The sequence below is a fragment of the Cervus canadensis genome, chromosome 29 (assembly GCF_019320065.1).
Source record: "Cervus canadensis isolate Bull #8, Minnesota chromosome 29, ASM1932006v1, whole genome shotgun sequence".
NCBI classification, from domain to species: domain Eukaryota; kingdom Metazoa; phylum Chordata; class Mammalia; order Artiodactyla; family Cervidae; genus Cervus; species Cervus canadensis.
In genome coordinates, this window is record NC_057414.1 from 44,498,713 (window position 1) to 44,513,268 (window position 14,556).

The 14,556-nt window shown below is 55.7% G+C and overlaps 1 protein-coding gene across 4 annotated transcripts in view; it reads left to right on the forward strand.

Moving 5' to 3' along the window:
• Positions 1 to 14,556, forward strand: part of AP2A2 (adaptor related protein complex 2 subunit alpha 2) — a 73,936-nt gene that overhangs the window by 32,735 nt on the left and 26,645 nt on the right. For all 4 annotated transcript variants that reach the window (XM_043451430.1, XM_043451431.1, XM_043451432.1 and 1 more), the window contains exons 2-3: positions 5,078 to 5,146; positions 13,055 to 13,197. In XM_043451430.1, the coding sequence (XP_043307365.1) occupies positions 5,078 to 5,146; positions 13,055 to 13,197 (212 nt within the window). The remainder of the gene's footprint in view (positions 1 to 5,077; positions 5,147 to 13,054; positions 13,198 to 14,556) is intronic.

Here is a 14,556-nt window from a genome sequence, read left to right on the forward strand (position 1 = left end):
TGGGGGTTTCCGGGGCCGTGAGTGTCCTCTGGGCCGTGAGTGTCCTCTGGGCTGTGGGGGTCCCCAGGGTTGTGGGCATCCCTAGGGCCATGGGGGTCCCTGGGGCCGTGGGTGTCCTCTGGGCCATGGGGGTCCCCGGGGCTGTGGGGGTCCCCAGGGTTGGGGGTCCCTGGGGCCGTGGGCGTCCCTGGGGCCGTGGGCATGCTCCGGGCCATGGGGGTCCCCGGGCTGTGGCTCGGGCACAGCCTCGCCCTGCGGAGTGGGAGCACCGCCAGCCCGTGAGGGCCAGTGTGTATGTCCTCGGTCCCCAGGGTGTCGTCTTCCCCGGGTGATGAGGGCACCCAGGCGCAGTCCAGCCAGTGGACGTGGTGGTCCAGCCCAGACCCAAGCCCCCTAGGATCAGAGATCTGAGGAAGTCTCATTTTCTTCCTTGTATCAGCTGCTTTTTTTTCCCCAGATGTTCCAAGGATTTTTCTTCCTTCCTTTTTTTGGCTGTTCGTTGCAGTTGCAGATGTGTTAGCTGGCCAGGGATGGCCCTGAGCTGTCAGCTGTGAGGCTTCGGCAGTTGTGGCTTGTGGGCCCTGGGGCACAGGCTCGGTAGCTATGGTGAGTGGGCTTAGCTGCTCCGTGGCGTGTGGGGTCTTCCTGAATCACGGATTGAACCTGCGTCTCCTGCATTAGCAGGTGTATTCTTTACCACTGGGCCGCCAGCGAAACGCTCTTCGTTTCTATTTGATCTAAATGATTCTGTCTCTCTTCATCTTCAGCTTCTCTTCAGGCCTCTGTGTGTGTCCTTCTGTTCTTTCTCTTTCTGGCTGTGCCGCACACTTTGTGGGATCTTCGTTCCCTGGGCAGGGGTTGAATCCAGGTCCTTGGCAGTGAGAGCACAGGGTCTTAACAGCTGGACCGTCAGGGAACTCCCTGTTTTTATTCATTTTTTAAATGATTTTTAAATGTCTATCTTACCTGATTTCTCTTACCTAGTATCTGAATTGTTCTGTGTTTTTTAGTCCCTTCTCCGCTTTTCTTGCTGCTCTCCAGCTTGTCTGGGGCTGGCGGTTCCGGTGCTGCTCTGTCTGTGGGGCTGTGTGCCTGCTGCGTGCCGTCTCTGTGTGGGCCTGACTCAGCCCCCTGTGGTGGTGGTTTACGAGAGGTTGGTCCTCTGGACTGTGGTGGGCTGGGGCCCAGGGTGGCCCTGCTGTCGCACAGACGCCCTCCTCTGTGTCTGCACTGGGCACTGCTCTTGGTGTCTCTGAGCCAGGAGCAGTGCCTGCCCTCTGCCCCGCTCCTCGCGCTCTGCCCTGGGGGCAGTCCCTTCTCCCTTTTCATGCTGTTCATGGGGTTCTCAAGGCAAGAGTACTGAAGTGGTTTGCCATTCCCTTCTCCAGTGGACCATGTTTTGTCAGAACTCTCCACTCCGTCTTGGGTGGCCCTACACGACATGGCTCATAGTTTCATTGAGTTAGGCAAGGTTGTGGTCCATGTGATCAGATTGGTTAATTTTCTGTGATAGTGGTTTCCAGTCTGTCTGCCCTCTGATGGAGAAGGATAAGAGGCTTATGGAAGCTTCCTGACGGGAGAGACTGAGGTGGAAACTGGGTCTTGTTCTGATGGGTGGGGCCATGCTCAGTAAATCTTTAATCCAATTTTCTGTTGATGGGCGGGGCTGTGTTCCCTCCCTGTTACTAGACCTGAGACCAAACTTTGGTGGAGGTAATGAAGATAATGTCGACCTCCTTCAAAAGGTCCCATGCAGGCAGTGATGCACTCAGTGCCCCAACCTGCAGCAGGCCACGGCGACCCACGCCTCTGCTGGAGATTCCTAGATACTCACAGGCAAGTCTGGGTCAGTCTCTTGTGGGGTCACTGCTCCTTTCTCCTGGGTCCTGGGGCACACAAGGTTTCATTTGAGCCCTCCAAGAGTCTGTTTCCCCGGTTCTGTGTAAGTTCTGTAATCAAATCCCACTGGCCTCCAAAGTCAAGTTCTCTGGGAGTTCTCAGTACCTTTGCCAGATCTCCAGGTTGGGGAATCTGTTATGGCTCCTGGTGGTGGTTTAGTTGCTAAGTCTTGTGATCCCAGGGACTGTAGCCTGCCAGGCTCCTCTGTCCATGGGATTTTCCAGGTAAGAATACTGGATTGGGTTTGCCATTTCCTTCTCCAGAGCACCTTCCCGACTCAGGAATTGAACCTGGGTCTCCTGCACTCCAGGCAGCTTCTTTACCAATGGAGCTACGAGGGAAGTCCTGTGGGGTTATGGGTCCTAGAACTTTCTTAGCAGTGTGAGAAGTTCTTTGGTATAGTTGTCCTGCAGTTTGTGGGTCATCTGCTTGGTCATCTGCTCTCTAGTGGGTTAATGGTGACCTCCTCCACGAGGGCTCAGGTCACAGGCTGTGTGACCCTGGGACCCCCACCCGGAGCCATGCCCCCGCGCAGGAGGCTACGAGGTCTGGCTCATGCTCTGGGTCCTGGTGCTCACAAGGTTTTTGTTTGCACCCTCTGCGCAGCTCTGGCGGGTATGGGGTTTGATTCTAAACGTGATTTCACCCTTCCTGTCATCTTGTTGGGGCTTCTCCTTTGCCCTTGGACGTGGGGTATCTTTTTTTGGTGGGATCCAACATTCTCCTGTCAATGGTCGTTCAGCAGTGAGTTGTAATTTTGGAGTTCTCACAGGAGAAGATGAGTGCACATCCTTCTACTCCGCTGTCTCGCCAGGTGAGGCACAGCTGAGTGTCACTGAAGGCATGAGGGTGGGCGTCTAGGGGGAGGACATGAGCAAGAGGAGCCGCGGGGACACAGCCACGCTGTGCCTTCAACCGCCTGATGCGAAGAACTGACTCATTGGAAAGGACCCTGGTGCTGGGAAAGGTTGAAGGCGGGAGGAGAAGGGGGTGACAGAGGATGAGATGGTTGGATGGCATCACTGACGCGATGGACATGAGTCTGAGTAAACTCCGGGAGTGGGTGATGGACAGGGAATCCTACGTGCTGCAGTCCATGGGGTCTAGAGATTCGGACACGACTGAGCGACTGGACTGAACTGGCCCTCTCCTGCCTCCCTGCCCAGGTGTGTTGCCGTGAGGCCTTGTGACTTTCTGTGGTTTCCTTGTTGAGGGAGCTGTGCTCAGAGAGGCGAAATCATTGCCCTTGGTTGCAGAGCAAACCAGAGGCAGTGGTTGGATCTAGCCTTAGTGCCCCACTCCAGAGCCTGCTCTTGTCCTTGGGAGAGCGTGCCCGCCGTTCATTAAAATAAATGTGTGTGTGTGTGTGTGCTGTTAATCGACCCAGCTTAGGCTAAAAAGCCCCAGCTTCGTGCCCCCGCCCGGTCTTGCTGCCCGGAGGCAGGGCAGCGTCCCCGCGGTTCCCCTTGCTCCTGTGTGTCCTTCCCCCGACCTCCGAGCCTGAGCTGTCGATCCCCTCCGTTCGCCTGGTGCCCTCTTCACTCCTTTCCAATCCTCTGTCATTTCTGCTCAACTAAGTTCCTGCCACGCAGGCCTGTTTCCCTCGGGCTGGCGGATAGAGCTGAGTTCGCGTACCGGGGAGCAGCACATACCAGCTCCTGCACCCTCGAGAGGAGCACACGCCAGCAAGGGCACACCCCCGCAGGCCCTCCTGCCCCTGCTCAGGCCAGGCGTGGGGCGCCACCTGCAGGTCCTGTGGGCGAAGGCGCCCATGACCTTGTTTCCTAGCCCTTTCACCCAGTCGGTAAAGCCTACTGATGCAGAGGTATTAACGTTTTCAGGAAAACTTAATTGCGCTTGACCCACCGCCCCGCCTGCAGCTTTGTAGGGTGCCCTTGGGTCCTGGGGCGCCTCTTCCACAGGGCCGGCCTTGGAGCTGGGAAGGAGAGTCAGTCCCCTTGGCCCGCCCCTCGCTCCCAGAGCTGACCGCTGTGCTCGTGTTACAGACACCCAGCCTCTACTCACCCCCACCCCCACTGGGAGCATCGTCTCCCTGAGGGCGGAAGTGTTGTTTTGACCCGAGTCTGGGCACCTTGGGCAGGGCCCGGTGGGAGGGCGTGCCTCTCCGCCGGCCGGGCCTCGCTGGAGCAGAAGGGCTCGCAGGAGGGCTCTGTTATTTCGGAGCTGCGCAGCCCTGTTTGTCAGCAAGTTAGTGGTGAAAGAGCTGGTGCCGGGAGCGCCCGGGGGGCTGCCTCTCTGCGGGGTGGGATCAGTCCCACAGGGGCAGCGGTGGGAGCTGGGCGGTGGGCGCCGTGTCTTCAGGGCATCTGTGAGCGCCCAGCCTGTCGGCGGTCCCGGGGCGGTTGCTGTGGAAACCTCTTCTCCCTCTGGGGTAGGGACTTCCTTGCCTGCCCCCAGAGGCCTTTGGTCGTAGCTGCACTCCTGCTTTGCAGAAGCAGTGGGATGTTACACAGAGGGAGCGCACGACTCAGCCTGCCTGTGTGATGAGCAGCCTCCTCTGTGCAGTGTTGCTGAGACGTGTGGCCCTGGGGGGCGGCGTCTGCCCCTCAGGCCTGTGTGCACAGCTCTCAGTGGACTGAGGTGAGCACACAGGCCGACCGTGGCGAGGAGGGTGAGGGGCGCAGAGCAGGGTGTGGGGTGTGGCTGCCTGCAGTTAATACGTCTTCCTTCCTTCTTTATGTAATAGACGGTTCCCAGACTTCACTGCTTACTATAGACGTGCACCTGTCAGATTTTGTGGGCCTGGAATTTCATAAAGAAAGAAAATTAGAAGTCTACAGTAATTAAAACGTGACACTTTAAAAAATGATCTCGAAGTAAAAGTCAGCTTTAGGAGCAGCCGCTTAGCCGAGCGTGGTTTATTACGGAGCATACTCAGCAGCGCTGTGAGAGCGCCCCGGTCCAGGACTGGTGAGAAGGCGAGCAGAGCTGACCGTGTGCTGCTGGGGGGCTCCCTCACGCGAGGGGCGTCCACGGACTCACTGGTCCTGACGAGGGGCCGCACGCGGCTGGCTGGCCTCCCTGGAGGCCGGTGGCGTCGTCCCTTGGGCTCCTACGAGCCTGATTCTGCCTTTAGCTCTGATGTGTCACTGTTGTCAGGGAAGAGGTGTTTGTTTAGAAATCAGTTAAAGTGATGCCTTTGTGTTTTCTTTTTTAGGCAAAAGTAAAGAAGCAGAAATAAAGAGAATAAACAAAGAGCTGGCAAACATTAGATCCAAATTTAAAGGTAAGTGTTTAACCTTTGTCCACACACACAATATTCTTTTGTAAATTTTGCAAAAGGGACTTAATCTCTTAATCTCATCTTTATTTTTTTCATTTCAAATCAAGGTGAAGGCAGTACAGATGCTGTCCTGGCTCTGTTGATGTTTAAAGTAAAGCTGGTGGTTATTCTGGAGTTGTTTGATGGTGTATGTAGTGTTGATCCTGGATAGCGGGGCTCCTCCCCGGTCCAGCCTTTTCCTGGAGCTGGGGGGACACTGGCCTGGAGCAGTCCCCCTGACCCCGACTCTGCTCCACAGGGTGCAGGAGCCCCAGCCAGCTCCCTGCTCTGCCTGGGGGCCCCTTCCTGCCGGAGGCATCTTCAGCTGTGTCTGCGTAGTGAACACGCGACCTCTTTGCCAGCCAGCCTGAAGGGCGGGGGCTCCCTGAGCGGCCACATTTGGGAGAATCGTCAGGTGTAGATTTTCATTCTTGGGGCATAGAATGTCCCAAGGGACATTCTATGTCCCTTAGGACGTAGACTTTAAATTTTCAGTAAATTTTTACAAATTTGAGACCTGGTTCAAATCTCTGCACAGACGTTAGCCAGAGGAGTGGCTGAAATCACCTAGAAAAAGTGCGTAGAGGAGAGGGCGGGGTGAGCCCACGGAACAGAGGGGCCGCGGACGGCAGGGCTGCTGGGCGGTTGCTGCTGCGAGCAAGCGCGGGCATCTGGTGCGGTCAGGACGCAGGCCCTCGTGGGGCCAGGGCTGGTCCTCACGAACTCAGGGAGGTGTTCTGTCTTACTGTTGACCAGTCCAAGGTCCTCTGGGAGGCCTGAGAAAGTCTTGGAATTTTATGTGGAGTGGTTTGCTTATACAAATGTTTCTTGTGTGTGTGTGTGTGTGTTGGGGGGGATGGGGGATGTCTATAACTTTCATTGCTTAAACTTTTAAAAAATTTAGACTTTTTTGTAGAACAGTTTTATTTATTTTTAAATTTTTATTGGAGTGTAGTTGCTTTACAATGTCTTTTTTTTTTTTTTTTAATTGTTTTTGGCTGCTGCTGGGTCGTCGTTGCCTTGGCAGGCTTTTTCTGTTGACAGTTGCAGCAGCCTGGGGCCTTCTTTGGTGGAACACAGGCCCCAGGGTGTGCCGGCTGCGGTGGTTGTGACGCGTGGGCCTGGTTGCTCTGCATCACGTAGACTCTTCCTGGACCAGGGATCGAACCCGCCTCCCCTGCACTGACAGGCAGATTCTTATCCTCTGTGCCATCAGGGAAGTCCGTGTCTGTTTCTGCTAGACAGCAAAGTGAATCAGCTCTGCGTGTACATATGTCCCCTTATTTTTGGGTTTCCTTCACATCAGCACAGGCCACTGAGGAGAGCCCCATGCTGTGCGGTAGGTTTGCATTACTTGTCTGTTTTACACATGAGTGCTGACTCACTTCAGAAGTGTTTGACTTTTTGTGACCTTGTGAACTGTAGCCCACCAGGCTCCTCTGTCCGTGGGATTCTCCAGGCGTGAATACTGGAGTGGGCTGCCATGCTCTCCTCCAGGGGATCTTCCCGACCCAGGGACCCAACCCTCCTGCATTGGCAGGTGGGTTCTTCACCACTAGCGCCATGTGGAGACCTCAGTGTGTGCATGTCAGTTGCAATCCCCCCAGTGTTCGTGTATAGCAGTTGTAGGTTCCCAGCAAGGTTGAGAGGGAGGTGCAGAGACCCCTCAGGCCCCCGCTGTCCCCACAGATGTCCCGGCGCGCGCCTTCTGTCACAGCCGCACGCGGAGCCGTTCCCTGTGGGGACGCCCTCCGCGTGCTTCCTCGCCCCCCCGCCCCCAGCCCCCGCTCCCGCTGGCCTTGGTGCTCTCTGCACGGCTCTCCTTTCTAGAAAGTCACAGCGCTGGGGTCGCAGCATGGCCTTTTCCCGTTTGCTCCTCTCACTCAGTCACATGCATGTAAGATTCCTTCGTGTCTCACTGTGGCCTGACAGCTCATTTCTTTTTAGATGACTCCTATTCCATTGTTCAGTGTACCACAGTTCGTTTATCCATTCACCTATTGAAGGACATCTTGGTTGTTTCCAGGTGTGGGTAGTTATGAATAAAGCTGCTATAAACATCAGTGTGCAGGTTTTACTCTGGTTGTGTTTTCAAGGAGCGTGACTGCTGATCACGTGGTGAGAGAGTGTGCACGTTTGTGAGAAGCCACCCAGCTGTCTCCACAGGGGCTGCGCGTTTGCATCCCACTTGTGAACTGCAGCCGCCAGGCCTCCCCGTCCTTCCCCATCTCCCGGAGCTCGCTCAAACCCCTGTCCGTCAAGTCAGTGATGCCATCCAACCATCTCATCCTCTGTCGTCCCCTTCTCCTCCTGCCTTCAGTCTTGCCCAGCATCAGGATCTTTTCCAGTGAGTCAGTTCTTTGCATCAGGTGGCCAAAGTATGGCGCTTCAGCATCAACATCAGTCCTTCCAATGAATATTCAGGACTGATCTCCTTTAGGATGGACTGGTTGGATCTCCTTGCAGTCCAAGGGACTCTTAAGAGTCTTCTCCAACACCACAATTTGAAAACATCAGTTCTTCTGCTCTTGGCCTTCTTTGTAGTCCAACTCTCACATTCGTAAATGACTGCTGGAAAAACCATAGCTTTGACTAGACGGACCTTTGTCTGCAAAGTTATGTTTCTGCTTTTTAATACACTGTCTAGGTTTGTCATAGCTTTCCTTCCAAACAAGTGTCTTTTCATTTCATGGCCGCAGTCACCATCTGCAGTGATTTTGGAGTCTCAGAAAATAAAGTCTGTCACTTTTTATTTTTTCCCACATCTGTTTGCCATGGAGTGATGGACCAGATGCCATGATCTTAGTTTTTTTTTTGTGTTGAGTGTCAAGTCAGCTTTCTCACTCTCCTCTTTCACCCTCATCAAGAGGCTCTTTAGTTCCTCTTCACTTTCTGCCATTAGAGTATCATCTGTGTATCGTAGGTTGTTGATATCTCCCAGAAATCTTAATTCTAGCTTGTGAGTCATCCATCCCAGCATTTCATATGATGTACTCTGCATATAAGTTAAATAAGCAGAGTGACAATATATAGCGCTGTTGTACTCCTTTCCCAATTTTGAACCAGTCCATTGTTCCATGTCTGGTTCTAACTGTTGCTTCTTGTCCGGCATACAGGTTTCTCTGGAGACAGGTAAGGTAGTCTGGTATTCTGGTCTTTTTAAGAATTTTCCACAATTTGTTGTGATCCACACAGTCAAAGGCTTTAGTGTGGTCATTGAAGCAGAAGTAGATGTTTTTCTGGAATTCCCTTGCTTTTTCTATGATCCAGTGGATGTTGGCAATTTGATCTCTGGTTCCTCTGCCTTTTCTAAGTCCAGCTTGTACATCTGGAAGTTCTCAGTTCACGTACTGCTGAAGCCTAGCTTGAAGGATTTTGAACATAACCTTACTAGCATGGAAAATGAGCACGATTGTGTGGTAGTGTGAATATTCTTCAGCATTGCCTTTCTTTGGGATTGGAGTGAAAACTGACCTTTCCCAGTCCTGTGGCCACTGCTGAGTTTTCCAGATTTGCTGACATACTGAGTACAGCACTTTAACAGCATCATCTTTTAGGATTTGAAATAGTTCAGTTGGAATTCCATCACCTCTGCTAGCTTTGTTCCTAGTAACGCTTCCTAATAAGGCCCACTTGACTTCACACTCTAGGATGTCTGGTTGTAGGTGAGTGACCGCGCCACCACGGTTTTCTGGGTTGTTAAGACCGTCTCCCGTCTAGCTCTGTGTATCTTTGCCGCCTCTCCTTAATCTCTTCTGCTTCTGTTTGGTCCTTGCCATTTCTGTCCTTTATTGAGCTCGTCCTTGCATGGAATGTTCCCTTAGTATCTCTGATATTCTTGAAAAGGTCTCTAGTCTTTCCCATTCTTCAAAGTCTTGGAGGGTGGTTATCAGTCAGAATGATTTTTGTCCCCAGGGCCAGAGGCTGGTCCAGCTGGGTTTAGCGAGCTACTGCCACCTACTGAGTGGAGGCCAGGGAGGCCACCAGACACCCCAGAACCGTCTGCCTGAGGAGGCCCAGTGCCGAGGTTGAGCAGCTGGGCTCTAGGAGGAAGTCAGCCCAGAGCTCACCAACAAGAGGCCTCTTTCCACTTCAAGCTGAGCCCTGAGATGCGTGCCCTGAGGCGGGAGTGACCTGGGAGCCAGCCGCCCTGTCCCAGTCCTCTGGAGGAAGAGGTGACCGTCGCAGGTGGAGCCATGCAGTAGGCGTCACCTACCATCTGCAGTTGACTTTTCAAGGGTGTCGTCTCAGCACTGTCACAGAGGAGCCCGAGGGTGCGGCCGGGGCCAGAGGCGTGACGGCAGCGGGCTCGCAGGGGCCTCTGAGATGAGACTCCGAGGGCGGCAGAGCTGGGCCACTGCTTGTGAAGCAGTGAGACAAATGTGGAAGCTTCAGTGGGGGCCTTAGACAGTATTAAAGGGTACATAGCAGGTTTTGAAATAAGACCAAATGGAAATTCTAGGAGCAAAACATGAGTGACTAAAATAAAGAGCTCACATGGATATAACAACACACTTATTGAAGAGAGACGGTGTCCTGGAAGGTGGGTGAGGAGGCAGCCTGTCCTGAGTGTGACGAAGAGTGGGTGAGAGACGGGGGTGGGGGACGAAATTTGGAAGGGTTGGCTGGCCTCCTGGGAGGAGAGAGAGCTGGTGTGACAGACAGCGTGTGCAGATTCGTGAAGCTCACTGAACCTCAGACGCAGAGGCCGCAGTTACAGTAAATAATGAACTCTACATCCAGAGACACCGATGTGAGAATGCTGAGCCTGCGACAGGAAATGTTTGAAGTTGCCAGAGGGGGTGGGAGATGGGCCCTCCTCCCAGGAGCCGTACTGCCCGGCTCGGCTCGTCGGAGGACCAAGGAGCAGCGGGGCGGGGGCTGCTATCAGCGCGCTGGAAGGGGCGGCCCCCAGCAGTCTGCATCTAGCTGCCGGCTCCATGAGAACGAAGCTAAAAGAGGCTTTTCCAGACGAAAACGGAGAGTTTCCACCAGGAAGCTTGTGCTAATGGAGAGTAAGTGACCTGCTTCAGGGCAGAAGCAGACAGTCCGGGAGGCCGACAGAGGAGGACCGTGGTGGGCATGTGGGCGGTGCATGGGCCGCTGGGGGTGTTAGATGTGCACAGGGCGTGGCGTCCTTGGCGACAGACAGCTGGAGGTGGGAGGCATGGACAGGGCCTGGCACCAGGGCAGCGTCCGTGTGAGACCTGGTCCACGACGGGACCGGCGGCCACAGCCTCGTGTGCAGCTTCCCTGTCGAAGCCTGAAGGCTGCCTCTGGTCTCTGCCGGGCAGCCCTGGACCCCTTGTGGGCAGGTGGCTCCCCTGCCCTGGCTGCCTGGCTGGCCTGGGAACTCGAGAGAGGGGGTCAGGCTGCTTGTGGACACTGGTGGGCCTGCCCTGGGTCCTGGGGCCTCTGGAGATGGCCGCTGTGCTGTCCTGCCGGGGGTCAGGTGTGTCGTCTTGGTGCTGGGCTTCGGGGGACGTGTTCACGTGTGCATTCACTGCTGGGTGCTCACTTGTCCCAGGTGCTGGGGTAGAAAGATGAATGAAAGGAGTTTCTGTAAGGAATGTATGTTTTACAGGTGTAAAGAGACTTGGAAAAAACATCTGTTTTCATCGAGGGAGCATGAGTGTGTGCATCGTGGGCTCATTCTTCCGTCCTCCTGCTTGGGGGCCTTCGCGGCTTCAACACGTGCCATCCTTTTGCCTGTGTGCTTTCGTCTTTCGCTCTTTTCTTTTTTTTCTGGGAGATTCTGACAAAATTTTTTAAAAATTGCCTTTCTGAGATATAACTTAATCAGTCGAGTGTGCATTGTGGGTTTTAGCAAATGCAAGTATTCGTGCAGCCACCCCCACAGCCAAGGTGGAGAGCGTCCCCTGGGAATGTCCCCTTGTGTCTCTGGCACCTCGGCCCTCCCCGCCTGGCAGCGCGGACCTGCCCTCGGTCAGTGCAGTCCTGCTGCTCTTCCTGCGGCGGAGGCCCCCGTGTCTGCTCACTGACTTCGTGTGTGCCTTCGCGGTCTGGCTGTGTCTTGGCAGGCTGAGTGTGGTGCTGGCTCCCCGTGGGCGTGGTGTAGAGCTGCTGTGAGTCCTGCGTGCGGGGCTGGTGTAGACGCGTGGTGTCCTTCCCTTCAGGAAGGTGCCTGAGGGTGGAGCCGCTGGCTCGCGTGATGGCTGCGTGTTTGACCTTCTAAGAACCTGTCCTGCGTTTTCTGGAGCTGCTGCCCCGTTTTCTGCCCACTCGGCCGAGTGTGAGTTCCCGGCTCCTCCGTGTCCTTGCCAGCACGTGGAATGACTAACAGTTAAGCCTTGGTTCTCCCTGTGGGTGTGCAGTGGTCCCACGTGGCTGTAACAGTGGAGTGCAGTTGGGCCTGTGGGGTCCTGGGAGGAAGCGCTGGTGCCACAGTCCTGCAGCAGCTCGCAGCCCGGGCCATGCAGACTGGCTCAGGGGGACCACGGGGCTCCCTCTTCGTCCACGCTCGGCATGTTGCTGTTCCCCCTCTCTGAACGTAGGCAGGCACTCACTAGGGGTTAGGGCTGGTGCTGAACGTGTCTCTGTGAGAGAGGGGTGAAAGAGGACCCCAGGTGGACGTCCTGCAGGAGGATGCGGTCACCGGGGCTCGGACGCCGTTCCCTGGAGACACTGGTTCTTGCCCTGTGTTGTGGCAGCACCAGGGCCAAGACTCCTGACCGTTCTGGCACCGTGACCCTGCCCTTCCTGCGAGCTCTGCCTCTAGTGCGTCTGCGAGTCTCTGCGTCCCTCATGTGGCCTGGCGCTGTGGGGGCCGGAGCTGCTCTCCAGGGGTGAGAGGGGGGGCACCACTTCTGGCTGCTCATCAGAGGAGGCTTCCAGAGGTGATGGAGAGCAGTCTTGTCCTTGAGGGGCGGCCAGGTTGGGGGGTAAGGCGGGGTTGCCTGGGCCCTGTGCCCTCACCTCAGATGCTCTCCTGTGGAGACAGGGCGGGGGTCCCGTTGGGAAGCAGTGAGCCGGCTCCTCCGGTGCAGGTCACAGTGGGAGGAGCAGGAACAGGCCTGCTCTGACTTGATGTTGTTTGATTGTTAAGTAGAATGCCAGTTTGCTGCTGAGAAGGACGGGGGTTTCAGAGCTCCCCGAGTAAGGTGTCCAGCTGGCTGGCTGACTTGTGATCCACTGTCAGCTCAGGCGCCTTGGGGGGTCTTTCTTCTCAGTGCCCTTTGAGTTCGGCCAGGGCTTGTCCCGGGACGCAGGGGACTCGCCCTCGCAGAGAGGGCCGTGGCTGCTCTCACATTCCCGGCTCCCATGTCCTGCTTGGCCCTCGACCCTGCGGTCAGGGTCAGTGCACCGCCTCACTCGAGGTGGCCGTGCTTCCTGCTGTCACCTCTGCAGGCTGCGTGGGGATGCAGCGCACGTCTCGGGTGAAAGGAGAACCTCTGCTTTTAAAGCGGCACTGTCTGTGCTGACAGCGACCTGTCATGAACCTGCCTTTCCATGTCTCCTGGGAGAGGCCGAGTCTCGCTGCCATCAGGGTGGGGAAGAAGCCCTTCTGGTGGTTTTGTGTGACTTCGGGTGGGTGATTTCTCCTAACGCTGGGTGAAGCGAGAGGTTATTCAGAGTGTGTTCTCCTGCCTAAATGAATAAACATATCTGAAAGGTTAGGCTGCCGGAAGTCAGGGTGGTGCTGGCGGGGCTGATGCCCTGGCTGTGCTGGGGGGCTGTGTTCTTGCTGCCTGCCTGGGGGGCTGGCTTGGGGTCTGCGAGGGACCCAGATGCGTGGCTCTCCTGTGCCGACCAGCTCAGCAGTGCTGGGCATGAGCCTCACAGTGCGGCGGCCTGGCCGGCTTCCTGGAGGTGGGCCCGGGCATCCTATTCCTGCGCCGCCCCTTCCCGCAGGCGACAAAGCCCTGGACGGCTACAGCAAGAAGAAATACGTGTGCAAGCTGCTGTTCATCTTCCTGCTGGGCCACGACATCGACTTCGGGCACATGGAGGCTGTGAACCTGCTCAGCTCCAACAGATACACCGAGAAGCAGATTGTGAGTGCGAGGCAGGGCGCTGCTTCTCACCGGGGCCCCTGGCGCTTTGCTCTTGCTCTGCCCCTCCGTCTGTCTGGGGATTTCCCTGCTTTCGGTGGGGGTTGACGGGAGGGCGCCCTTTCCCGGGGGCCCACCTCAGAGGGTGGGCGGGCCCTCACCCCTGCCTGCGCAGCACAGCCCCTCCCACCACCCCATTCCTGACCCGGCACGACGTGCGAGTGCTTTAAGGCAGGGGGGCAGGTGTCCGCGCCTCCCCCTGGCGCCAGGGCCTTCCGAGGTGAGTGCAGGTGTCTAGGCCCTGAGGGCCCCCAGGCCTCCTACCTCTGGCCCTGTATCCGCTTGGAGTAACAGTATTTGTGTTTTTTCAGGTGTTACAGAGGAATATTTTCCTCTTATTTGTTCAAAAAACTTAACTTACAGAAAGTGAAAAAATACCCTCGATGCCCCAGGAATTTTGTTAAGTATTGGTGTTTACTCACCAAGAAATGAGCTTCCCAAGTGCTAGTGGTAAAGAGTGGGCACTAGTGGTAAAGCTTCTGCCTACCAGTGCAGGAGATGTGGGCTCGATCCCTGGGTTGGGAGGATCCTCTGGAGTAGGAAATGGCAACCAGTTCTAGTATTCTTGCCTGGGAAATCCCATGGACACGGAGCCTGGCGGTCTGCTGTCTGTGGGGCTGCTGAATCAAACACGACTGAGCAACTAAGCGCATGTGCGGGTGCACACCCACAGACACACACACACTCACACACAGACACACTCACACACACATATACACTCACACACCCTCACAGACACACACACACACCCCCACACACACACACCCTCACAGACACACACACAGTCACACACACAGACAGACACACATACACAGACACACTCACACACACACACACCTGCACACACACACACCCTCACACACACAGATACCCACAGACACCCACACACACAGACACACACACACCCTCAGACACACATCGACACACACCCACACACACACCCACACACCCTCAGACACACACCGACACACACCCACACACACACCCACAGACACACACACACTCACACACCCCCACACTCACACACACATATGCACTCACACACCCACACCCACACACACACATACACATACCCTCACAGACATACACACACCCCCTCACAGACACACACACACCCTCACACACACACACACCCTCACACACATACACACACACAGAGAGACACACAGACACCCACACCCACACTCACACACACCCACACTCACACACACCCACACACACACATCTGCACACACACACACACAGACACACATAGATACCCACAGACACCCACACACACAGACACACACACACTCACACACA